At 46.1% G+C, this 25703-nt stretch overlaps 1 protein-coding gene and 1 long non-coding RNA gene across 2 annotated transcripts in view; one reads left to right on the top strand and one right to left on the bottom strand.

Annotated features, from left to right (window-relative positions):
* The window catches only part of Myzap (myocardial zonula adherens protein), a 92771-nt gene that overhangs the window by 54026 nt on the left and 13042 nt on the right, over positions 1 to 25703 (top strand). The window contains exon 11 of the mRNA XM_052713759.1: positions 17025 to 17108. Coding sequence (XP_052569719.1) covers positions 17025 to 17108 — 84 coding nt within the window. The remainder of the gene's footprint in view (positions 1 to 17024; positions 17109 to 25703) is intronic.
* Positions 9238 to 17138, bottom strand: LOC128095079 (uncharacterized). The gene is made up of 3 exons (XR_008213144.1): positions 16967 to 17138; positions 16770 to 16874; positions 9238 to 9499 (listed from the first exon to the last, which is right to left on the bottom strand). It is a non-coding gene; the product is annotated as an uncharacterized LOC128095079 (long non-coding RNA).

Genomic DNA, 25703 nt, shown 5'->3' with positions numbered 1-25703 from the left:
TTTTGTTCTTCTGAGACAGGGTTTCTCTGTTTTAACAGTCCTGGCTGTCCTGGAACTATGTAGACCAGGCTGGCCTCGAACTTGAGATCCGCCAGCCTCTGCCTCCCGAGTGCTGGGATTAAAGGTGCATGCACCACCACTCCCCGACATGAATATCACTTTGAAGAGCGGTGGTCAAAATAAAAGTGATTGCCCCGGCTTCTGCTGTCTTTTGGCTTCCACTGTTAGGGGGTGGTAAGGTCATGTGCCATGCATTAAGGCCAATCGTGTGCTCCTTAACTGTTTCCCACGTTAGGTAGTAAACATGTCCTCATTTTATTGCTCACCCTCTTTTTATGATGACGTTCTTTTGGTCTGCGTGTATATGTGTGCTTGCATGTGTACGGGCACATGTGTGCATGTGGATTCCAGAGGTTGTCAGGTGTCTTTCTGGATCACTCTCCACTGTATTTACGGAGGCAGGGTCTGCCACTGAGCCTGGAGCTCACTGATATAGCTATGCTAGCCAGCCAGCTTGCTCCAGGGAGCCCCTGTCTTCACTTCCCAGCCATTAGGATTGCAGGCAGCCACCACACCCACCTTACTTTTTATGGGGAGGCTGGGGATCCGAACTCAGGTCCTCACGCTTTTACAGCAAGTGCTTTATCCACCGAGCCGTCTCTCAATCCCCCAACAGAGCTGTTTGGTTAAAGTGAGAAGATAATCATGTTCCCGTCTCTGTTTCTCCACCTGGCTCAGTATTAGGAGCACCTGGGGGTGGGGGTGGGGGCTTAGAAAACCTCCAAAGCTGGCAGATGCTGGTGGGAGCAGGTTGGTGCGTGTGTGTGTGTAGCACACAGCAGACTGGTTTCCCTTGTAGAGTTTCATGTTGCCAGACTGTCTGGCCAGCCTACTTTAGAAGCTCCTGTACCCAAGGTGGAAAGCTGGCTGTGACCCCAGAGAAGGGTACTGTCATAGAAGAAAAGCCTGGGCAACAGCAACCAGGGACAAGAGCAGGGACTTTAAGAAGTGGGCCATCTCTTCCTGCTAGCCCTGGGTCCTGGGTCCTGGAAGAGTTCTGTGGCAACATGATAATGTGCAATAGTGGCTGTTGGCATCCACGGTGTAGGAATGCCCCATGGGTGCCTGGAATCCATCCAGGTTCACAGGTGTGTCCAACATGTTGACGTCGAGCATAGCATTGTCACCTACAAAGTGCGTGTTCAAGAACAGGGTAGGGGGAGGAAAGAAAGAAAAATCTCATCCTGTATTAAGTAAATTTGCTGTTTTGTGCTGAGCTGCATTCATAGCTGTTGTCCATACTTCATGAGGTCTGTGGGTTGTGGGTGGACCTGCCTGGAAGGCTTCGCCAGTGGAGGATGAAGTCAGTTGTTGAACAGAAAATAGAGAATGTGTGTACTCATGGCTCGCCGTGTGTGTGTGTGTGTGTGTGTGTGTGTGTGTGTGTGTGTGTGTGTGTGTGTGTGTGTGAACTTTCCCTGTCTGTAGTCATGGACTTGTCCCGCATTGGTTTAAAGGGTCACTTTCTGCCTTGCACTTCAGCCCTTCAGTGAACAGCCAAACACAGTGACTTTGTTAGCAGGGCCTCCCTTCCACACAAAAGCCAAAGCAGGACTTGTTTGCAGTTCCATGAAATGGCTTTGGAAGTCCCATCTCATCACCTCAGACATTTGGCAGAGTGACGGGGCCATGACCTTGAGGAGGCAGGTCCCCTCAGCGGAGCAGCTAGAGAGTGACTTGTCTGAGACTGAAGCGTTGAGTTCCTGGCTCTTAGGTCAGTTGGCAAAGCAGTTCCCTTCTGTCCATAGAAGGCTTCTGGACTGATCCCCTGCAGGCCCCGAGACCACACACACCTCCTGCAGTCAGAGATCTTTGTGGACATAGTGTAGAGATACCCTTAAACCAGAAGATAGCCATAAACTTGAACTTTAGAATCAAGCAGATCTGTGTGGACCAGTTGTGGGACTTTGAAAATTTATTCATTTCCCTTCCTGTAAAATAGAATTAACAAGAATGTCTGCCTGAGAAGGTTTTGTAGGCTCAAATTAAATGAGATTATATCTATATCTATATCTATATATCTATATCTATATATCACTTATTCATTAGAAGGACATGGAAAATATCTAATGAATACTAGCAACTACTAATATTACTGCTCTCAGTAAATGGTTTCTTGTGATGCAGACCCTCAGTGGAGGTAAGTGGTCAAAGGATCTGGTGTATGGCTTCCCCTGTACTCGGGGCTGGCCCTCTTCTCTGTGGGAGTCTTGGGAACCAGCCTGGATCTTTGGGCATGCCTCTCTTCCTCTCTGTGCTGTGTGCCGCTCTCTAACTTAGCCATCAAACTGCTTTTTGATATTTTTTTTTTGGGGGGGGGTTAGGGTCTCATGTTGTCCAGGCTAGCCTCAAACTCACTATGTAGCCAAGGATGACCTTAACCTTGGATTCTCCTGCCTTCAACTCCTAAGTTCTGGGATTACATGTGTGTGTCACTATGCCCAGTTTATGTAGTGATAGAGATTGGACCCAGGGTCCCTTGCATGCTAGGCAAGCACTCTGCCAACTGAGCTATATCCCTCAGCAGGTTCTTGAGTAGAACAGTTAAAGTAGACAGAATTGTCTCTGTCTCAAAGATCTTCATTTCAAAACTGTCGTGTGATGCGTAAACCAAAGAGTGCTTTGGGGAAATGCCCTGTGTCCCTGTTCTTCCCATAGCTGGTAATTAGGTCCACGGGGGGTCAGGGAAGGAGCCATGACCCTGAACCCTCGACCCTAACCCACTCAATTGAACTGTCCCCAGATCATGTCGCACGAGCTCTTCTCCACATTTAGTCTCCGACTTTTTGGAAGATGATAAGATGCTAGCCTGCTCTGGGTAGACGCAGAGGTGGACACGTCTTACTGGGTGTGATTAGAAGAAGGCTTGTACACTCTGCGGGGAAGAGGTGGTGTTTATCTGTGCTGAGCCCTGGAGCAAGCAGGAAAGATATGCTATTCAAAGGAACCCTTGACCCTGTGGGGCCCTCAGTTGTGAAAACACTCTCAGACAGTAGCCTCGACACATACAACCTCAAACTACAGATCAAAGAGACCTCAGAGATCCACGGGATATTTTTTTTAGAAACTTGGGTTCCTAGACATCAAAGCAAGAACTGCACTGAAAAGGACTATTAAAAATAACTCAGAAAGTGCCAGGTGGAACAGGCACAGAAGATGCCCACTAAGGAGAAGGGAAGAGAGGCGAAGCGTGCCAGCGCTGTGGGAAGGAGGCGCGCCTCACTGGATCACGCTCCTGTAACTGCACATTCAGCCAAATGTCCTGGCGGACTGGTTATATTTGTATATGGTGGCCCTCATATTTGGAGGTGGCCCTCTGGTGTCCTTCCTGAATTACTGTCTACGGTCATTGTCAGTGAATGTCTCTCTCTTCTTCTTTAAGGAAAGTTCGGTTTGCTTCTAGCCTTCTGGGCATCTTGCCTGAACAGACATGGTTCAACCAACTTCAGGAAAAGTGGGAATATGCCCAAAGAAAAGAGAAATATGCCTAGCCTAAGTGAGATGAGTGAAGCATGCTTTGTGTTGTTGTTTCATCAAAACATAGCAAGGGTTTCTGGGAGCTAGCAGGTGGTATGGCGGCAGTTTTAGTTAAGGGTGGTGTTAGCCTGCATAAGCCCGTAGACTGTGGTGGTGGAGTGAGCATCCCTCTGACCTTGGCATGTCTACCAGTTTGTTAGAGGAAAGTGTGTTGGGGGGCATGCTGTCTTGTGGGAGTTTGCCCTTGTTCGTTCACATCGGTGGTCTTGTCGACCCCAGCTTAGGCTGGCATGGAAGGGAAGGAAACAGACAAGTAATTCCACACCTCAAGAGAGCTCTTGGTGACGTGAGCCTGGGTGTGGGGTCCCGTTTGAAGCTGGACCCCACATACTCTGTAGGGGTTTGTGGAAAGCTGGAGTCAGAGTCGAGAGCCACTCACCCACTCACGACCATAGGTAGTCACTTACTTGCGCTATTCCTAGAGACTCAGACTCCGGCATTTCTTCTGGAACAAGTCATTACCCAGTTTCAGGAAGCGAAATCACAGGACCTAAGGGAGTGGCCTTGGACCTGAGAGAAGGTGTATCCTGGGTGAATCTCTCTTCGGTGCGGTGTGGTATGCTGTTGTCTGTCTGAAGTTTCTCCTCTCTTGGGCTCTCGTCAGGCCCCTGAAGCCTTGTTCTGTGGAGCAGAAGGTGAGGGGCCCAGAGTGTGAACCACTCTCCTCCTGTGTCCCCAATGCTGCTCCCGCCTCCTGTCCTGGCCCTGGTCGTAGGCTAACTGGTGAGCTTCTTAGATCTGGGCCCTTTGCTTCAGCTTACAATCCTGTGTCTTAGTTCTGTCTTCCTCTCTGGATGGACATGGTGTCAGTGCGACTTAAATTGCTTCCAAACCCGACTTACGTTCAAATCCTTAATCACCCAATATCCCCCGGCTCTTATTTGGACCCTTTGCCTGGACTCCTAAGCCTGTATTTTGTCTCCTGGCCACTCTCCACCCCACCCAAAGGAGGTGCTGGTCAACTTGAGGCAGGATTTATTTATAGCCAGTGAAAATGTTATCGTTTCAAATTCTAGTGGTTAACATAGTGTATGTAGTCACTTCTTTATTTTAGTTAAAGTCTTTTTTTTGTTTTGTTTTGTTTTTCGAGACAGGGTTTCTCTGTGTAGCTTTGCGCCTTTCCTGGAACTCACTTGGTAGCCCAGGCTGGCCTTGAACTCACAGAGATCCGCCTGACTCTGCGTCCCGAGTGCTGGGATTAAAGGCATGCGCCACCACCACCCAGCTTTAGTTAAAAATCTTAAAACTTTGTCCATGAAGTTTTTAGAGGTATCACAAGGAACACAGCTGGGTCAACCTTTCTTCCCTATGTATTCTAGAAAAAAAGGATCATAAGAGCATAGGCAGGTCATAGTGCATTTAGTGCATAATCCTTGTCAGCCTGGTGAACACTCACTGTGGATTGGGAGGCAATATGGCGTCCTCAGCTGGCTGGCCACACTTCTCCTTTGTGAACTAATGCTCATGTCCTTCACTGAGTTTTTAAATCGATTCCTTTATGTTCCTTCCTGATAATTTGTATGAACTCTTTGTGTTGCTGGCAAGGATCATTTATTGAAAAATACTTGTGATGTTCTCATCTGCCAGTCAGTGGTATTTGTTTGTGGCATCTCTTATACAAATACTGAGTTTTTCTGGGGTTATAGTTACCATTGTTTCTACTGTGTTGTATGTCTTGTTTGTCATTTTCTGTAATGGTATTAAAGTTTTGTTCGTCATCTTTATCTTTTATTGACCCCCACATGTCTGTCCCCGCCCCCTTCTTTCCTCTGGTGTTGTCTACAGCCCTTCCACTGGATTCGGTGTGTTTTGCCCTCACTTCTCTGTTGTGCTGTTGGTTTGGTTTTGTCTCTCTCCCCCTCATAGAATGGAAGCTCTGTGAGGGCAGGGACTTTGGCCTGTTTCATTCATGACTGTATTATTAATACCTAGAATGGTCACTGGTATCCAGTAGGTGCTCAATAAATACTATTTTTGGACAAATAAAGATTAAGTCATCTGGATTTGTGTGTGTGTGTGTGTGTGTGTCTGGTGTGGCTAGGACTCACTCTGTCTCTTTCTGGCTTATGAGAAGCTTGTTTTTCAACATCATTGTCCACTGAGGTTTTTTTTTTTTCCTTGTCACCTTTGGCAAGCTGGAGTTCTCCCCCCCGCCCCCCGTGCTGTTATCTTTGAATATTCTTGTCCTGCCCCTCTGCCAGAGTCTTTATAGAAGCCCAGTCTTTAGACGTAGGAGTTGGGTGTGTGTGGGGAGAGCAGACAGGTCCAACCTACCGATAAGTCTACAGAGATCGTAAGCAAGCATGTAAGAAGTACCCTCTGTAAAGCAGGTGTGAACATGGACGTGAGTTCCTGCTCTCAAGGGACTCTCTGAATGACCTTTAAACTTACCAGAGGGTGAGCAGAGTGTGCTAAGTGACATACCCGGTTCTAAGCCATGGTCCTTTGAAAGGGTCCTTTCAAAATATCCCTAAAGTTTAGGTGTTGTGAATATGATATTTTGAAAGGACCATTTCTGGGAACACAGAAACTGGACAGCTTATCCTATATTCTGAGGAAATGAAATTTGGCTTTGCCCCTACCTCTGTTTCTGACTGGGCTTTGTATTCACAAATTCACAAATTCCTTATCCTTTCCAAGATTTTGATTCCTTTTCAGTAAAATGAGACCAGTCATGACAGTACCTGTCCCAGAGGTGGTGGCACGGACTGACTGATAACGTGCATGCCAAGTGCTTTTATGGCCACAGTGCCTCCAAGTGTGAACTAATCCTCCTGTGGGTGGACAGTCTGCAGGGAGGAGGCAGTATCTGATTGCATCTTGCAGGATGGGTTGGGTTTTTCTAGGCAGGGATTGACAGGGTAGACGAGGTCATGCCAGATAAGATGCAGAGTAAATAAAACAAAAAATATGAAGGCCAGAAAGTATGGGGTGAGTCCAGGTGTGGGTCTCATTTGACTGCATTAGACGAGGGAGTGGTAATTGAAGAGGCAGGAAAATGTGGGTTGAGACCCATTGTGGTGGGTGGTGGGCACCGAGCCGAGAACAAGGTTGTTACCACTTGAGATTGCTCAGTGGCTCCTCCTGCTTGGTTTTGCCTGAGCCTCAGAGTGGTGTCTAGGATGCCGGGCTAATAGCAGGGATGAAGGAAGAAAGAGGGCTGGGAGGAGAGCTTGGCTGGTGTGGGCAGAGTTCATATTCACAACACCTGCATTTTAGGGGTATTTTGAAAGGACCATTTTTAGCGTCAGTTTTGTGCCAGCTGTGGAGAGATGGGCGTGGTCTTGCTCTGAGTCAGCCTTCTTCCCAGGTATTCCCATCAGCATCTGGGGCTGTTCCTCTGAAATTGCGTCCATCCAGGAAAGCTCAGGGACAGACAAGCAAGTTGTTGCTTTCTTTCTTCATCCCACTTGCCTCCTCCGGGGGGGGGGGGGGGGGGATTTAAAGAATGGGGCCTTTCTGGGTGTGGTGGTGGCACATACTGTGGCCTGTAATTCCAGAACTTGGTAGAGGGAGGCAGGAACATTTGAAGTTCAAGGTCATCCTCAGCTGGCCTGGGCTAATGAGACCCTGTCTCAGAAAATAAAATGGGCGGGGACTAGACTGGGGAGATGGCTCAGTTGGCAGAGTGCTTGCCGTGAAAGAATGAGGGCCCAAGTTCAGATCCCCAGCGCCAGGCAGACATAGGAAGAAGGTCCCTTGGACTTGCTGGCCGGCCAGTCTAGCTTAGTTGGTGAGATCCAGGTTCAGTGAGGAAGACATCGGTCATCAACCTCTGCATGCACATGTGTGCATGTGCACAGACACATACATACATGTACACACACACACACACACACACACACACACACACACACACACGTACGCACGCACGCACGTACTGGGCAGCCTCAAGAAGTCCTTCGTAAGGGCAAATCCCACAATACCGTTTTTTTCCCAGCCCACCCTTTTCCCCAGGCCGCTGCCACAATGCTAAGGTATGGTCCTCAGGAGGATGGTAGCAGAAGAATCCCCCAACAGCAGGATGTGGATAAAAAGAGCCCGGGTCTCAGCATTAAAGAGGCTGCGGCTGAGATCTCAGCTCTTTCCAGCATCTTGCACCTTGGATCCTTGCTGGGGGTGATAACCACTTAGGGTTGTTTGTGAGCATCACGAACTAAGCCATCCAAGGCCTATACCCAGTACATCTTCCTTTCTTTCCAGTGGATGCATTGGCATTGGGAAGCCAATGTATTCCTTCTTCCCTGACATCTAAGTCATTCTGGGGTACCCAGGAGGATCTGCATGCTATTCTACTCTGAGAAGTTGAATTCTCATCAATCTAAGGTAGAAATCAAACCAAATAAGATTATCTTAGCTCAGAAGCCCATTTCAACTGATCCTTTTGACTAGCATAGTTCTATTGTTATATATTGCTTCAAACTTAATAGAAAAAATTGATTAAAATATGCATCCTGTTCGTATCCAGCCTGGCTGAATGCCACAAGACACATTAATTGAAAGTGGATTTCTACTACCTACTCCAGCTCCATGAAGATGAAAAATGTGCCCATCTCCTCTGGGCTCCCATTGATTTTTCATTTTCTCCACTCACAGCTTCATTTAGCAATTTTCAGTTTCATTTGGTCGGGGCCTTGATTCATCCCCTCCCATGAGGTAATGCACCCTCCTCTTCATCCTTGCGAAGCCATTTTTCCAGGCTGTGTTAGTGCAGGACACCATCTGATCTTGTCAAATTGCTCCATGCCCAATGATATTGAAAAGGAAGCTGAGCTTTATTATTTTCACTTTTACATTTTTATGATGGCTTTTCCTTTATCAAGGACAATGGAGTTTAAATTTATAACTCAAAAGGGTAGAGATGTAGCTTAGTGGCAGAATGACTTGGCACTCAAGGGCCTGGGTTTGATCCTCAGCATTGCAAGTAAACCAAGCCAAACTGAACTTGAAAATATGACAATATGGCAACACCGCACAACTTCAAAACTAGAGTCTACCCTTTGGAAGAAGGGTGTAAAATGCTGCTTATGTTCATGTTTTCCTGGTGTGGTAATAGGGAATCAAAAATGACCCCTGGTTTGCTGAGAGTATAGGAATGACTCTGACAGATCATGGAGCAAGAGATCAGGTTGAGAGCAGGGAACGTGCTCTCAGGACAAGAGGAAGCAGAAGCAAGAGGTGGAAGTTTGAATGAACTCTAGAAGGTTCTTCCTGTCCTGTCCCATCCCTGTTCTGTAAGAGCCCTGACTCAATGGCTCCCTAGTGGTTTTGAAAACAGTGTTGGTATGGGGGGGGGGGGGGATAACTGGAGAGATGGCTCAGTGAAGAACACTTGCTGCTCTTGCATAGACTCAGGGTTCGGTTCCCAGTGCTTACGACCGCCTACAACTCCAGTTCCAAGGGATCCTATACCCTCTTCTGGGCTCAAAGGGTAACCGTGTGCATGTGGTGTACATAAAACTCCTGCAGGCACATACACATAAAAAATAAATACATTCTGAAAACAGTATTGAGGATCTGAGCTAATTCCTTGTGGAAATTTTAAGTTTTCAAATACTGTGACAACAGATATTTCCCATGAGAAGGCTGTAGGGACTCATAATAAAGTTTCATGTTTCTTTATTTTGACCTAAAATTCAATTTCTCAGTATTCAGAAACATTCCGGAATAGCATTTACACATCTTTGACAAATATTTCAAGGAGAGAGTGCACAAAGTTTGAAGTAGATAGCCGTGGTGGTGGTGGTGGTGTGTGTGTGTGTGTGGGGGGGGTCCTCAGGGAGGAAGCAATAACAGCAGTGTGTTGGTGATGACAGGTGTGGCTTCTTCCTTAACGTTAATATTCTCTCAGCCCTTCGATCCTGATCTTGAATACGTGTGCCTGTGGGCCTTGTGGCTATTCCTACAATGAAAACAAACACACAGTAAAGCAGATTTGAAAGGAAATAGGCATGTCACACATTTAGCCCAGCTTCTTCCTATGACAAGAGCTTAAAGAGTTGACTCAATGTGACTATTGGTATTTTTTTGTTTTGTTTTGTCTGGTTTTCTGAGAAAGCAGCCATTCATGAGCACCACGCAGAACTGTTTCAGGCCATTCATGAATCAGGCAGCACCATGCACAAGTGTTTCAGTGTTTCAGGACTTCACAAGGGGCACAAAGGAGAAACTTTCACAGGGTGTCGTCTGAAGCAAGCCAAGGCAGATATGGAGGGCTGGGGATGTAGTTTGGTCCCTAGACTGTCTGCCTAGTGTACATGAAGGCCTGGGTTTAATCCCCAGAATAAACCAGGCATGGTGGTACACTCTGTAAGTGGAGGCAGGGGTCAAGTTCAAAGTCATTCTCAGTTACTTGAGAGGTGAAGGCCGGCCTGGGATCCATGAGACCTTGAACTAAATTTAAAAATAAAGTGTGTGTGTGTGTGTGTGTGTGTGTGTGTGTGTGTGTGTGTGTGTGTGTGGTTAAACTAGAAAGTGCCTAGTTAGAAGTTAGTTGGCAGTTTCTGATCTCTGAAGCCCCTAGATAGAGGTTCATTGGTGGATTCTGGTCCAGTACTTGCTCTGATTGGTGCTCCTCATTATAGGCTAGCTTTTGGCTTCTGATTAAATTTGAGTTTCATTTTCTTAAGGCAGTTGTTGACCAGTAACTCCCCAAGAGGTTCTATTTGCTTGGGTCAGAACCCCAGGCATTGATTCCTAATTATTTCAACACTTTCTGGGTTTGCAGCCTCTCATTATAAGATTTTCACCCAAACCTAACTGTTCTTCTCCATCATAGCTGGGTTGTTTTTGTCTCAGTGTGAGACTTCGAGTGGTGACCAGAGTGTTTCTTTCTTTGTTTATAATGGGACCTTACACTGTAGCCTAGGCTGGTCTGGAATTCACTCTGTGGCCTCTGCTGACCTGGAATATGTGACAGTCTCCCTGCCTTGCCCTCCTGAGTGCTGGAATTACAAGTGTGAGCCCCTGTACTTACCCTTGACTCTGGGTGTTGGTTGAGGTAGACTCATGTAGTTCAGAATGACCTCAGATGTACTGTGTAGCTGACACTGACCTTGAACTGCTGGTCAGTACCTGAGTATAGACATTACAGGTGTGCACCACCACCCAGTTTTATGAAGTGCTGGTGATCGAACCCAGGGCTTCATGCATGATAGGAAAACACTCTACCAAGTAAGCCACATCCCCAGCCCCTGACCACCAGTTGGGTTTGTTGTTGTTGTTTTGTAGAGGGTGGTTTGAGACAGGGTTCCTCTGTGTAGCCTTGGCTGTCCTGGAACTCACTCTGTAGACCAGGCTGGCTTTGAACTCACAGAGATCCGCTTGCCTCTGCCTCCCAAGTGCTGGGATTAAAGGTGTGTGCTACCGCTGCCCAGCTTGACCAGCAGTTTTTGACATGACAGTCAGTACAGATTCCAGGAGAGAGAAAAGCTGACTGGACACACGGCTCAGGGATGTGTCATCTAGCTGGGAGGAATCTTGCATGCACTCCGCTTCATGTACTTCCTCTTTTATGAGGCATTTTCCACATATATTATCATTTCCCAGCTGGGATAAGAAAATACCTAAAGAATATTTTTCTTAACAACCTGTGCCAATCATGTCTAATATCAGATGCTAATTTGTGGCTGTATTTCACTCACTTCTCCTCACAGTTCCCCAGTTCCATATTGAGTTATGTTTCCTGAGCCTTGCACAGCTGGGTGTTGGTCACATAAGCCCAGCTATAAGGGGCGTCGTTTTCCATCTTCAAACATAAAATGGCCTGTCTCCTACACGTTATTGTTAGAGAGAAAAGCACAGGAAGTTGCAAGTCTCACAGCTTCGGGCTGCATAGAACCTGTCCTAATCTGTGTGTAGGGGGTGCGGTGGGTTATGTGCATGTGGTGCGCGCGCGCGCGTGTGTGTGTGTGTGTGTGTGTGTGTGTGTGTGTGTGTGTGTTATATGGGTGCATATCCCTGTGTGCATGCTTGTGGAGGCCGGAGTACCACCTCTAGTATCAGCCTTATTCCTCAAGAGCCATCCACTTCTATTTATTTATTTGTCTGCTAGTTCCTGCCTCCCAGCACAGGGCCCACCGCCATGCCTGACTTTTTAAATGCATGCTCTGAGGATCCACCTCAGCCTTGTAACCACTTGACTGACTGAGCCAACATAGTATGTCGGCTACATAGTCTACTCAACCCTGTTCCTAAATTTTTGTATGATTTCTTCTTGGTCTGGTTGGTGACTCTTTTTGAGGCAAATTGAGAGGAATCCTTTCACCACAGTAATGGTTCCAAAGCATCTCATAAAACAAAACAAATCCCAACAGGTTGCTAGCCCACTGCCTCCCCAGGCAAGGCCAGTGTGTGGCCATGCTTAAGGATAACTGCTTAGTTCACACTGCAGATCCAAGTGTCTCAACTGTTGCTACAGAGGAGAAAAGCAACGATCAGTTATAACAAGCTACAACTGCTATTTCCCTTCTCTTTAACAAAAAATTAACTTAAAATTTATGTATATGTGTGCCTGTATGTGCACCACTGTGTGCAGTACCCACAGAGGCCAGAAGAGGGCATCAGATCCCCTGGAGCTGGAATTCCAGGGAGTTGTGAGCCACCCAGTGTGGGTGCTGGAAACTGAATCCTGGTCCTCTGCTAGAGCAGTAAGTGCTCTTAACCACAGAGTCATCTCTCCACCCCTTCCCTTCCCTTTTAAACACCAAATCAGCCTGAAGGCTTAGACAGTTGGCATCTTGCAAGATCTCGTTAGCGTAGGTCATCTGTTCATTGTGGTGCAGAGCCATGCTGATGGAGACAGGAGTTAGAAAGCATCATTTTAACCTCAGTTTAAAGATGCCAGGTAAGATTATAGGCAGGGGGCCTAGAACTGGACCTCAGTGTGACATTTAAATTCAGCTAGTGTAACAAGATTAGGTCTCGTAGAAGTCACCTATGAAAGTCTGGAAAGTGAGTGCTCTGACTTCCTGCTTCTTAGCATCCGGACTTGAGCCTAGTAGTCTGGATCATTGACCACCACCTGGTGACAGCTAGACCTAAATGCGGATTTTCTGAAGACTAATTGAACTTCCTGAGGGTCACGTTACAAATTGGAATACCTCAAGAAGTCACAGAAGGCCTGGGTAGAAGAGCAAGCCTGTGATCTCAGCACTCTGGGGTGGGGTAGAAGGATCAGGAAGAGTTCAAGGTCTTTGGCAACAGAGTGAGTTCCTAGTCAGCCTTGGCTATGTGAGGCCCTGTTTCAAAAAATTAATAGTGATGGAAAAGAGAGGCTGAGGTGTAGCTCAATTGGAAGAATGCTTACCCAGCCTACAAATAGCCCTGGGTTTGATCCCCAGCACTGTTTAAACCTGGTTTGACTGCAGATGAGGAAAGTTCATTTAACAGCGTCACCATCGTGTCAGGAACATTTGCTAAAATCCCTGAATCCTCCCCACCCACCATCCCTTCCTCCTCCTCCCAACCGAATGCCTCCTCAGAGTGACATCATCCTTTCCCTCCTTTCTCAGAAAAGGCTCCCAGAACCTTCTCTGACATGCCTCCTGATGCCTTTGCTGTGGATTGATTTATAGCCATTGCTTGGTATCTGTGAGCATCTGGTTCTAGAATTCTCCACGGAGACCAAAAAATACCTGAGGATTTCGAGGTCTTTCAGGAAATTGTGTAGTATTCGGGCAGAGTCTGCATACATCTCTTTCCTTAAGCATCTCTAGATTACTTATAATAATAATAAGATATAATAAATATAAATATATAAATAATAAAATAACAACACTATGTATATAGTTTTTATACTATATTATATAAGGAATATTAGTAAGAGAACAATCTGTGCACATTAAACCCAGACACCTAAAACCTATTTCTGGCCTGTAGTTTGAATCTGAGAATGCAGAACCCACATATATGGAAAACCAATGTCATTTCAAAACCGGAATCTAAGGGTGGTGGTCAGCAGGATGGCTTTTGTCTGCCCATGAGATTCTCATGTCCCAAGGTCCCGCTGCTCTCTGCGGCCTGGTTTTAGTGTTCAAAGAAAACCACATCTCTTGTTTCCTTGACTCCCAAGCCATTCAAGAGTCCTTCAGAAGCAGAAGGCTAGGGTGTTTGAAATCACTGTTGATGTTATTTGATAGAATTTCATTCCTTACCATCGTAAGCCCTGCAGTGAATTTCAGGTCTCATTTTGGCTGCCACCTAAAGATTTAAGTCATTTTAGGACTGCGGACCTAGCTCAGTGGTAGAGTGCTTACTTAGCATGTACAAGGTCCTGGGTTCAATACCCAGTGTCACCAAAAGGGAAAAACAAAACAAAAGACAACCAAAAGTTAATTTTAAAAATCTTAAGGACTGGGGAGATGACCCAGTTGGTAACGCGCTTGCCCTGAAAACATGAGGGCATGACTTTGAATTCCTACCACCCACAAAAAAGCTGGTCATGGTGGGCTGTGCCCGTAGTTCCAGTGATGATGAAATGGGGCTGAGACAGAAAGGCTCAGTGAGCTCCAAGTCAGTGAGAGATCATGTCTCAAAACATAGGGTGGAAAGTAACAGGAAGATACACAGTGTCAGCCTCCGGCCTCCACATACATATGCAAACACACGTACTTGCATGTGTGTGCAAACATGTAAATTTGTATATCAACACACAAAATCTCTGTACTGCAGGAAGGAAAGGCAAAAGAGCATTATGGGGGTGATTTTTGTAAGCCATTCCTATACAAAATGGAGAAAGTGACCCAGTTTTTTTTTCCTTTGGGCCCACAATCCTACACCAACATCAGAACTATTTCTCTTCCCTAATCCCCTCAATGGCTTTTATTTTCACTTGGGTACACTTTGGTGTTTCTGTCCCTCGAGGCTTTTTATAAACACTTTGCCACTTCGCAATGTGTTTGTTTCAAGTGTTTGTGTGATACACTCCATCATGGTGGTATCTCGTAATTTATGGCCGGTTCCTTTAGTGCGAGGCATTAAGGTTATTTCCATTTTCTCTCTATTACAAATAATGGAGGCAAGAACATCTTTCTCCATGCAGCTTTTTTCCTGTGTTTGAGTTATATCCTTAGGACAAATTCCCAGGAGGGGGATTAGTGGGTCAAAGGGTCTGAGCAGCTTTATGGCTCTTAATATTTATTGCTAAATTGCCTGAAGGGTCAGTCTAATTTACAGTACCACCTGCAACATATGAGTGTCCGCCCCTTCCAGACTTGACAATGTTGGCCTCTTCAGGCACTACTTTGGGGCAGATTTCAGAGGTATTAAGGTAACTTGTGACTTTGTTAGTTATTAAAAACCTTAAGTATGTTTATTTGGTTCTATTTTATATGGCTAGCTTTTCTTCCCATAGGGTGATAGATCTTGATATCACATGAAATTTAAAATATCTTATAATAAAAATGTCAAATGCAGGCCGGGGATATAGGTCAGCTGACAAAATGATCACCTGGTATGCAGGAGGTCCTGGGTTTGATCCCCAGCACGGCATAAAACTAAGTGTGATGGTGCAGCCTGTAATCCTAGCAGGAGGGTCAAGTGTTTGAGGTTATAAGCTACACAGAGAGTCTGAGGCCAGCCTGGGTTAAAGACTCGGTCTCAAAATGAATAAGTGCCCAGTTCTCCCAGCACAAAGAGGATATCGGTGAAGCCCACTAGGCTCATTCCAGGCTAAACAGATGATCCATGTAGCCACAGTGGTTTTCTTTACTCCTCTTTTCTCTATCTCTGTGTTCCATACTGAAGCAAATCCTAGCTCATGTTCATAAGTTTCCTGCACAGTGCACAGTGCCTGTCTGAAACACGCACTTGTTCTGAGGCACTCATGATGCTGTCACCCCACCTGACAAGATGACACAGTTCCTTAGTGTCAGTTGGTACCAGGGTGCAACACAATTCTCCAGAGCATCTCTTCCCTGCTGTTCTGTTCCAGCCACCACACACATTCTTCATTTCTAAAGTTGGGGCTGGAGAGATGGCTCCAGTTAGGAGCACTGGCTTTTCTTGCCGAGGACCCAGGTTGGATTCTCAGCATTCACGTGGCAGTTCACCTTTTGTAACTCCAGTTCCAGAGGATCTGAAACCCTCTTCTGGCTTCTTGGAGAGTCCATAAGTGGTGCATACATACATACATTTCAGGCAAAACACCCACACAACATAAAATAAATTAATTAAAAAAGTTTCTCATGTCAGTGTGTAAAAGATCCTTATTTTTGAAGGTTGCTTAGATCTTCACTGGCAGGGTTTAGTGTAGGTTGTTCAACCAACCACTTATTTTGTGTTTTCTAAAACCAAAAATCACATGTCCAAGTTATTTCTAATTTGTCCAATGTGTCTTTGGGATATATGCCTAGAGATAGTATTTCTGGATCAAACGATCATCTCACATATGCTTTTCCAGGTGCCACTTGGTTCCCTTGCATGGGAGTTCTATCACTTTGCACTGAGGACTTTTTATAAATGGGTATGCAAATGCCCAAATACACGAGCTTGTTGGAAAGGTAGCATACCATTGATTGAGTCTGCATACTGATCTCACTTTTGTTCAAGACATGACCTGGCACAAAGTACCCTGGTTCTTGCCTTTGGAGATCCTCTGCTCTGTCCCAGGAAACAAGATGCCTGAGTGAAAAGCCAAGAGGAGTCCAGGATGTGTTACATGATGTTACAGGTGTCACATGAGTTACAGAGGTGACAGTGCAGCCCAGGTCTGTTCCTGCCTACTGAGTCCTTAGCCCTCTGAATTCCATGAATAATTTTAGTGATCCTTACCCCTAAACAAACTTTGGATACCTGGTTGGTCAGATTCAAATGTATTAGGAGTAGTAACCAAATGTTTGAAATGCAGATGCTGTATCAGTCCAAGCTAGATAATTAATCACCTCTGTTGACTTGTTTGTGTCTGTCCTGAAGCAGACTTCCTGAACTGTAAGCAGATATTATCCAAACAGCACAGTCGGTGTGGAGAGGTTGGCTAAACAATCCTAACGGGACATCCCTGGGTCTCAGAATCCCCTGTTGTCAGAGATTCTCAGGTCAGCTGTGATCCAGGAAACAGAGAATCCAGGTGGAAGGGCCGGGATGTAGCTCAGTGGGCAGAATGCTTACCTGACATGCACAAAGCCCCAAGTTCAATCCCCAGCACCCCATAAAACAGATCTGGTGGTACACACCTGAAATCCCAGCTCCCAGGATGTGGAGGCAGGAAGATCAGAGGTTCAAGGTCACGTCCAGCTGTATAGCAACTGGAGACAAGCCTGAGATACATGAGACCCACCCTGTCTCAAAAAGAAAAAAAGAATTAAATCGAAATGCAATCTGCACACAGGTTCTATGTAAACAAGCAGAAGTATTTCTGCCCACTGATTACCTTGCAGTCGTACAGTTCTGCATTTTCATCTGACGATTTTCCTCTTGTCTCTTTCCAGATTGAATCATTAAAGAAAAAAGTGCAGCAGAAGCAGCTCCTAATATTGCAGCTTTTAGAAAAAATCTCTTTCCTGGAAGGAGAGGTAAGAGGCTACGGCTCTTTCAAGTCGGTGTCTTCCCTGCCATTAAATTTTATGTTGCTGATCCTGCTGTGGACACTTAATTAAAAATATGGCTATTTCCTGGCCTTGTAAAATTGATCGAAGGTTAACTGCCAGCTCTGCAAAGGAGCCCTGACAGCTCTTTTTTCTCTACCCTCTCCCTCTCCACGCTCCAGCCTGCTACTCGAGGCTGTGCTTGCAAACAGCGTGTCTGCTTCAAGAATTCCCCCAGCAACTGATACACCGTCAGCACTCACAGGCTCCCACGAGTGTGGAGGGCTTTATAATTGGTGAATGATCTGCACATCCACCCCTCACATGTGATTTCCTTGGCAACTTTTAAAATGTGGAGAGAAGGGTTGCGATTTCTGTGTGAAATGGAAAAAGAGGCAGAGAAGGTCGGTGGCGTCACTGAGGCTCACCCAGCCTAGGAAAACACGGATCCCTGGTTGGAGAACAGACTCCCAGTCCAACACTTGTCCTGTTACTTCGATAAGCATGTTTTAGAGGTGACTTAGTTTTGCCTGCAACTCAGAGTTGTTTCATAGTCCTGCCTCTGGCCTTTTGAAAGGCATTTGGGGGATTTTGTGGCAGTCCCAGGGAATGAAATTACGAGTTGGAAGACTCTTAGGAGGCTGGGTATTAATAGAAGAGCTGAAATCCATTTTCCCTGTAGGCTCTTTATTAAGAACTTGGCATCGAGCCTTTGTCTTCTTCGGCTCCACAAAGAGCTGGTTTGCCAAGCACCTGCCCTTGTCACTGTCCCTCTCTGTGGCCCTTCCCCCATGAGACAGCCCAGGACACAACAGTGAAGCCAGAAGAGAAGTAGGATGGCATTTGTTGAGTGCCTAGTGCATGCTGGGCATTGCTGGTTCTTTCTGTATGGTCTGTATAACATAGGCACAAAGAGTGGAGCCAGGTCTATCCTGGTGGAGCACGTGACTGCTTATTGACCGAGTGATCAAGAAGGTCTCTTATCTCTACAAAGGAATCATAACTATACCCGTGCGGGACAGTGTGGGACAGTTCCAGGAGAGCACATAGGAAATGCCTGGCAGGGGCTGGAAAGATGGATCAGCCATTAAAGGCCAGGCTCACAACCAAAACTATAAGGAGTGAGCGCTCTGTTCTTAGATTATTGAAAGGGCTGCCCTCTGAAGAAATGACATATCCCCTGTTTTAAAGATAAGAGGCTGAATTTCAAGAAAATCATCTCCTGTCCACACTTACAGTAGAGACTGTGAGTCTGAATCTACAGTCTCCCTGCCTGCTGCATGCTTGCAGGAGTGGCAAGCCAGGTCATCATTTACTTTGATGGAGGGACTGCCCACTGCTGCCGTAACCAGAAGCCTCCATGGCCGCTAGGGACCTGGTATCAGATTCAAGACCCATAAGTCTCAGTGTCTTAAAGATGTGTAAATGGATATTTTTCTGTTCGCACTCATGTCTTCTCCTCCTTGGTCACTGGGCCCAGCACCAGCTTTTTTTTGAAGACAGTATCTCAAGTAGCCCAGGCTGGCCCCAAACCCTGTGTGTAGTCAAGGATGACCTTGACCACTTGCTTTTCTGTCTCCGCCTTCTAATTACAGGGGTACAGGTATGTGCTGCCTCCCCTGGTTTCTGAAATCGCAGCCCTGTGTGTATTGGGTGTGGAGGTGCAGATGCATAGCTTCCTAGTGACAGCTGAGAGTCCCCGGGAGAGGTCTATGTACCCAGAGAGAAGGAGTCTGCAGAAGACAGGGAAGAGATGCTGCCAAAGACAGGAGGCCCCCCCCCCACCCAGTGGGTCCTCCACCTTGCTTCTGTCTGTGGCACTCCCAAGCTCTCCAGTAGACCACTAGGTGTCCAGGGGAGTGTTGTGCACAGTGAGGGGCTTGCAAATACATGCTTTGCTGAATGCTCAGATGATTCAGCTCAGCTCATGGTTTGGGCTGCTGAGATGTGGCTATGAGGTGATGTTGGGAGGTGATTCCAGGGGTCCCCAGTGTAGAATGGGGAGATGAGGCTGGGAAAGGAAGCTGACCTCTATGGGCAGCTGAGGCTCATGACCCTTGGGGGCTCTGGGATATGGAATGGAGCTAGCTTGAGTTATCTCCAGCAGACTGAGCATTCCCTAACTCCACCAAGACAGTGGCTTGGGTCTGCTCCTGGGGGTCTGGCCATTTGGCCACCTAGGCAGGATCACTTTGCCTGTGGTGCTCACAGGAAACCCCAGGTAAAGACTGAGGAGGTGATGTGTGTGAGGAGGCCCTGGGCATTAGAGGGTGCCGGAGGGCCCTACAGTATCAACTATGCCCTGTCTCAGAGCAGGACTGGGAATCCAGTCTTCCTTAAGCATTTAAACACTGATTATAAAGCTCATTAACCTTCCTTAAATTATTTAAATCCAGAGCAAATATGGCCAGTTGCTCTTGACCACTTTCCACATCGACCTTAAACAGCAGACAAGATTACAAAACAAGTCACATGAAAAAAATTCAATGCAGTTAGACTTAAGTATTCTCAAATATTAAATATCACAAATTTAACTCATTGTGTTGTTAATTTTTTTTAACCTTCCTAAGGCTACTGTTTCATTTGTTTCAGTATTATGTGTGTATGTGTGTGTAGGCTAGAGGACAACAACCTTGGATGTTATTCCTGGGGAGGACTACCTGTCTTTTTTGAGACAGGATTTCCCATTGACATGGAATGTAGCAAGTAAGTTAGGCTGGCTGGCCAGTGAGCCCCAGAGATCCTCCCGTTTCGAGCTCTCCAGAGTTGGGATGACAGGTCTATCCCATGATGCCCAGCTTTTTGCATATGTATCCTTGCTGGCTGTGTGTGATTACTGACACCGATGAGCACCTCTCTTTCCAGCTGTGTGACTATGTGTGACTATGATTCTGAGCTGTCCTTCTGTGGGCTGTGGTATCCTGGGCGAGCTGATTCTCACTTCACTTTATTATTACTAGCACAGAGGTGTTACAGACAGACATATAATTAATACATAATAAACTATGTTTTAGAAAAAGCTCCTAGGTCAAAAATATCAATTACATTTCTTACACATCTTATAATCATCTTACTTTTCTATTATAAAATTATCTTGGATGCTGATATAAAGACATCTAATAATACTCCTTATATATTGTATATTAACTTTGCCTTTGAATGCTATGATGGACAAAAGGCGTTTCTCAGACTCAGCTTGCTACTGGATCATAACAATTTTTCACCCTCTGCTTTTAAGCAGTTTTCTATTGCTATAAGAAAATGCCTAAGGTAGGTAAATGGCTGAAGAGCCTTGGTTCTTACACACATCTTTGCTTAGCCCTACATCGTCCTTAGGTCTGTGGGGAGTGTAAGTGTATAGTGGTAAGTCAGAGCTGACTCACGAGAGTTAACTGTATGCACCCGGATACCTCTTATTTCTTCACTCTGTGGTATCATATAGGACTCAGGCAGGTTCAGGACTCGGGCAGGTTCAACCTGCTGCTGCATGTAGCTGAGGATAGCTGTGAATGATCATACGTGTCCTTACAGTGTTCTGAGGAGAAAGCTCACTTGAGAAAGTGAGGACCTGGTTCAGTCTCCAGAACCCATGTAATAGGCAGGGGGTGGTGACACGCTCCAAGACAGGTGATTCCTAGGGCTTTCTGTCCAGCCAGCCTACGTTACTTAGTGAGCTCCAGGCCCATGAGAGATTGTACCTAAAAAAAACAAAACAAAACAAGGTTGATAGTGGCTGGGGAATGAGAGCTGATGTTGAACTCTCACCTCTGCATGTACATACATGCACTGTACATACATAAACACACACAAAAGTGAGATCTATTTTGTTATTATTTTTGTCACTCAATGGCATAGTTCTCACATGTAAACTTTGCCCATGACAGTGTTGGGTTGAAATCTTACAAAGTGCCTGTGTCTGATGGGAGACTAGATTCTGACCCACGTTTCATCATTATCTGTGTGTGAGCATGAGCAGGTCATTCCACTCACGGCTTAGGCTCAGTGACGCCATCTTTAAAAGAGGCAAGAGGAGGGAGAGAGGACTCATGTCACCCCTGAGATTGCTTTTATTTGGAATGTTTGAAAGCTTGTTGCCCCCCCCCCCCCCCTGCAAACCACATCAAGACATTAGACAGCAGTCAGGGGAACACTGGGCGCCTGATCCTGGGCTCATGGGGGGTGGTCTGGAATCTTCTTTCCTTTTCTTTTTCTTTTTCTTTTTTTTTTTTTTTTTTTTTGGTTTTTTGAGACAGGGTTTCTCTGTGTAGCTTTGCGCCTTTCCTGGAACTCGCTTTGGAGACCAGGCTGGCCTCGAACTCACAGAGATCCGCCTGCCTCTGCCTCCCGAGTGCTGGGATTAAAGGCGTGCGCCACCACCGCCCGGCTTTTCTTTCCTTTTCAAATAGAGAATATCAACTACTCCTTGGTTCTATCATTCACTCTTAATGGTTGTTTAAAGTTATCAGGTTTTACATGCACACACACACACCTCAAAAATACACCCCAGATTCTCAAAAGCTCCTTTTTGCCTGTCTTTCTCCCATTCTTTTTTTTTCCTCCTGAAAATATTTGTGTTTACTCATCTTCTGGAGAAGAGCTATTCCATTCCCTTTTTCTGACATTTTAAGCATGCTCTGGGGCTGGAGAGATGACTCAGTGGTTCAGAGAACTTGCTGCTCTTGCAGAGGACTGGAGTTCAGTTCCCAGCACCCACATCAGATGTCTTACAGCTACCAGTAACTCCAGCTCCAGAGGATCTGATGCCCTCTTCTGGCCTCCATGAGCACCCACATGAACATGTGTCTGTATACATGTAGACATAGACAATGCTCATAAATAAAAATTTAAAATTTTTAAATGTTCTGAGTCAGCAAGAATGCCCAATGGGTAAAAGTGTATCTCTAGGACCCATATTGTAGAAGGAAAGAACAGATCCTGTGGGTTGTCCTCTGACATCCACAGGTACACATTCACACACACACACACACACACACACACACACACACACACACACACACACACACATTCACACAAAAATGTAATAAAACACTTTTTGAAATAGTCTCAAAATAATGAGACTGTGGTGGTTAAGAGCAGCAGCTGCTCTTGCAGAAGACACAGGTTCAATTCCCTGAACCTTCATGGTGGCTACAACGGTCTGTAACTCCAATTCCAGGGCATCCAGCACCCTCTTCTGTCCTTCTTGGGCACCAGGCACACATTCCATGAATACACAGACATGCAGGTGAACACTCATACATATAAAACAAAAGAGAATAAATCTTAAAAAGAATGTCCTAAAGTAAAATTAGAGGCCTGGTCTTCAGTGAGTGGCTAAACCTTCTGGACTAGATTCTGTTTTACTTTGCTGAAAATCTTGAACTTACAGTGACATTGAAGAGTCACAGGAAAGGAATCCAAAGTCTGGCTTGTGTCCTTCCTATCCTTAACATACACAGTGCAGGGCACATGCCTCTCTTTCTGGGGAACACTACTAGGACTCTCATTAAGTTTCCTGGGGGGCACTGTGGCAGCAGCACCTGGCACATGGCTCCCCACATGGATTTTATTGGATATGTTCTTGTCTAGGTATCTCAGTCAACTCCTGGCCACTGGCTTCCCTGGGCCTGAGGGGAGCTGGGAGAGGAGATGACTGCCGCCTGTGTGTGTGTGTGTGTGTGTGTGTGTGTGTGTGTGTGTGTGTGTGTGTGTGTTAATTTCCCCCATATACCTAGAGGGACCATGGCAGGTTCTTTCTTCCTGGAAGGTATGTAAACCTCCCTGTCCATACAGTGGTACTCACTATACATCCAAGCACAAGGTGATGGTGTTTGAAAGCGGGAAAGCCGGCACATCACCCTGCAGCCCCAGAAGCTTCTGCAGAGTTCAGTCATTTCACTGTCTCTCACTTCTTTTTATTATTCTTTCCAGCTTAGTACCAGCGATGCTATAATCAGGTATACAGTTCATACACAAGTAGCTACACAGCCTCATAAATGCTTCCTAGTTTAAAAATCAACAAAATGTTAGCGTATCTTACAGATACCCTACTTCTCTATTATAAGATGGTTTTGGACTGTTTCCTACTCTTTTCTCTTTGGGGCAGGGTCTCATGTAGCCCAGGATGGCTACAGATTCATGTAGCCGAAGGTGGCCTTGAACTTCTGATGCCCTGTCTCTGCCCCCAGTGTGCCCGGGATTGGAAGCGTGTTCTGTTTTGCTGGGTTTTAATTTTGCCGCCTTTGTTTCTCTCGACGCCTCTTCTGTGGTTCCAGCAGCTCTGTTAGGCCTTTAACAACTGCAGCACGGTTCCGTGAGGCTCCGCTAATTGTTCTGTCTTTAACTCTGTGTATGTGTGTGTGTGTGTGTGTATGCATGTGTGTGTGTGTGCTTTGTGAGTGCGTGTGTGTGTGTGTGTGTGGTGTGTGCGCACACACGTGTGTGTGCTTTGTGAATGCATGCATTCATGTGTGTGTGTGTGTGTGCATACATGCATGTGAAGGCCAGATGCCTGCATTGGATGTTTTCCTCCACCTCCCTTTTTTTATTTTTTAAGACAGGGGTTTTCAGTGATCCTGGCTCTCACTGATTTGGCGATACCATCTGGCTAGTGAGCCCTGAATCTGCTTCCTAGCACTGGCCTTTTTTATGTGAGTTCTGGGACCAAACTCCGGTCTTCTTACAAGGCAGACGCTTCACCCACCGAGTCATCTCCCCAGCCTTAACTTCTTTTAATTGGATGATTTCTATTAATGCACCTTTAGATGTGCTGGTTCTCCCTTCACCGCCTCCCTGCTCTCCCTAAGTCCACATAACAGAAAGTAACAACAGTCACAACAACAATAACAATAATTTTAAGTGTTGTACTTCTCTATTCTAAAATTCCCAGTTGAATCTTGCATGGCTCTTTTTTATTTTTTCTTTACTAGTTCATTACTGTGAGCATGTTTTCCGCTATCTCTTGGTCACAGTTACAATGGGTACATTCCCATCCTTACCTGCAAAGTCCAGTATCTGAGTCCTGTCAAGACTGTTGTCTGTCCATCCCTGTTCCCCAAGAACAGGTCACATCTTCCTGTCTTTTCATACGCTGTGTGACTTTGGATTCTAAACCAGCCAGTGTGAACCCTTTAATGTGGAGACTTTAGATCAGTGGTTCTCAACCTTCCTAGTGCATAACTGTAATTTTGCTGCTGTTGTGAATTGTAATGTAAATACCTATGTTTTCCAATGGTCTTAGACAACCCCTGTGAAAGGGTTGTTTTGCCCCAGGGGGCTGCAACCCACAGGTTGAGAACCACTGCTTTAGAGTCTGTTTCATGGTTCTAAAGAGCAGTGAGGATTTTTCCCTTAAAAGCAAATGAATTTGTTTAGACCCCGCTGTTTCCTGCTGTGTCTGTAATGCGTGATGGCTCAGTTCACTTCTTTACCACTCAGATTCAGACTTCTTTTAGTTCACTGTAGCATGCATCTTAAAGGTACTTATTAATAAAAACAAACCCGGAGCCAGTTATTGGGGTGAATGCTGGAATATCAGAGAAGCAGAACAAGCCATAACTACCTCACCTCGCCAGTTCCTCAGCTGATCCTGTTTCCTCAGACTGGAAGCCTCTGAGTCCTCATCTAAATGAATCTCAGCTGAACTGTGCTGCTCAAAAGCCTGAAAGCTTAACCAGCCTAGTTCCTGGTTTTCACGCCTTATATACCTTTCTGCTTTCTGCCCTCACTTCCTGGGATTAAAGGCTCACTTTCTGGGATTAAAGGCGTGTGTCAACCATGCCTGGCTGTTTCCAATGTGGCCTTGAACTCACAGAGATCCAGACGGATTTCTGCCTCTGGAATGCTAGGATTAAAGGCGTGTGTGCCACCATTTTCTAGCCTTTGTATCTAGTGGCTGTCCTGTTCTCTGACCCCAGATAAGTTTATTAGGGCGCACAATATTTTGGGGAACACAATACCACCACAGTTCACCCTTCATGAGCATGGTTCAAAGGTCTGCTGGAGACCTCTACTGAGTACAGAACACAATTTGGGGTTTCCTCCTGCTCTGATTCTCCTCTGCCCACTAGTTTCATTGTCTTGGTGGTTCAAGGCTCCCTTTCTTGGCCAGAGAGGGTGTCAGATATCCTGGAACTGAAACTACAGGTGGCTGTGAGCCGCCCAGCGTGGGTGCACGTCGCCTTTGCCTCCCCAGCTCTGTCTAGTGACCCCACCCCCCCGTTCTAATGTAGCCCCTCCGGGCTCACGCTAATACTTTGTCACATTTTTGTAATTTTTTTTTTTCTCAAAACAGGGTTTCTCTGTGTAGCTTTGCGCCTCTCCTGGAACTCACTTTGTAGCCCAGGCTGGCCTCGAACTCACAGAGATCCGCCCGGCTCTGCCTCCCTGAGTGCTGGGATTAAAGGCGCGCGCCACCACCACCCGGCATATTTTTGTAATGTTATCACACCGTTCTGTTCTGCTCAGTTGTCTGTACCCCAGCAAGACCAAGCTCCACCGGACGGACGCACCTTGTGCTGTGTTTCCTTAACTCTTCCCTGCCTTCCCTTACACTGTCTGATGCACAGAAGACACACATTATTT

This window comes from Peromyscus californicus, unplaced genomic scaffold (assembly GCF_007827085.1).
Source record: "Peromyscus californicus insignis strain IS unplaced genomic scaffold, ASM782708v3 Scaffold_11__1_contigs__length_118956290, whole genome shotgun sequence".
Lineage (NCBI taxonomy): Eukaryota > Metazoa > Chordata > Mammalia > Rodentia > Cricetidae > Peromyscus > Peromyscus californicus.
Note: the sequence above shows the minus strand (reverse complement) of the source record. Positions and strands in the feature narration are given on the sequence as shown.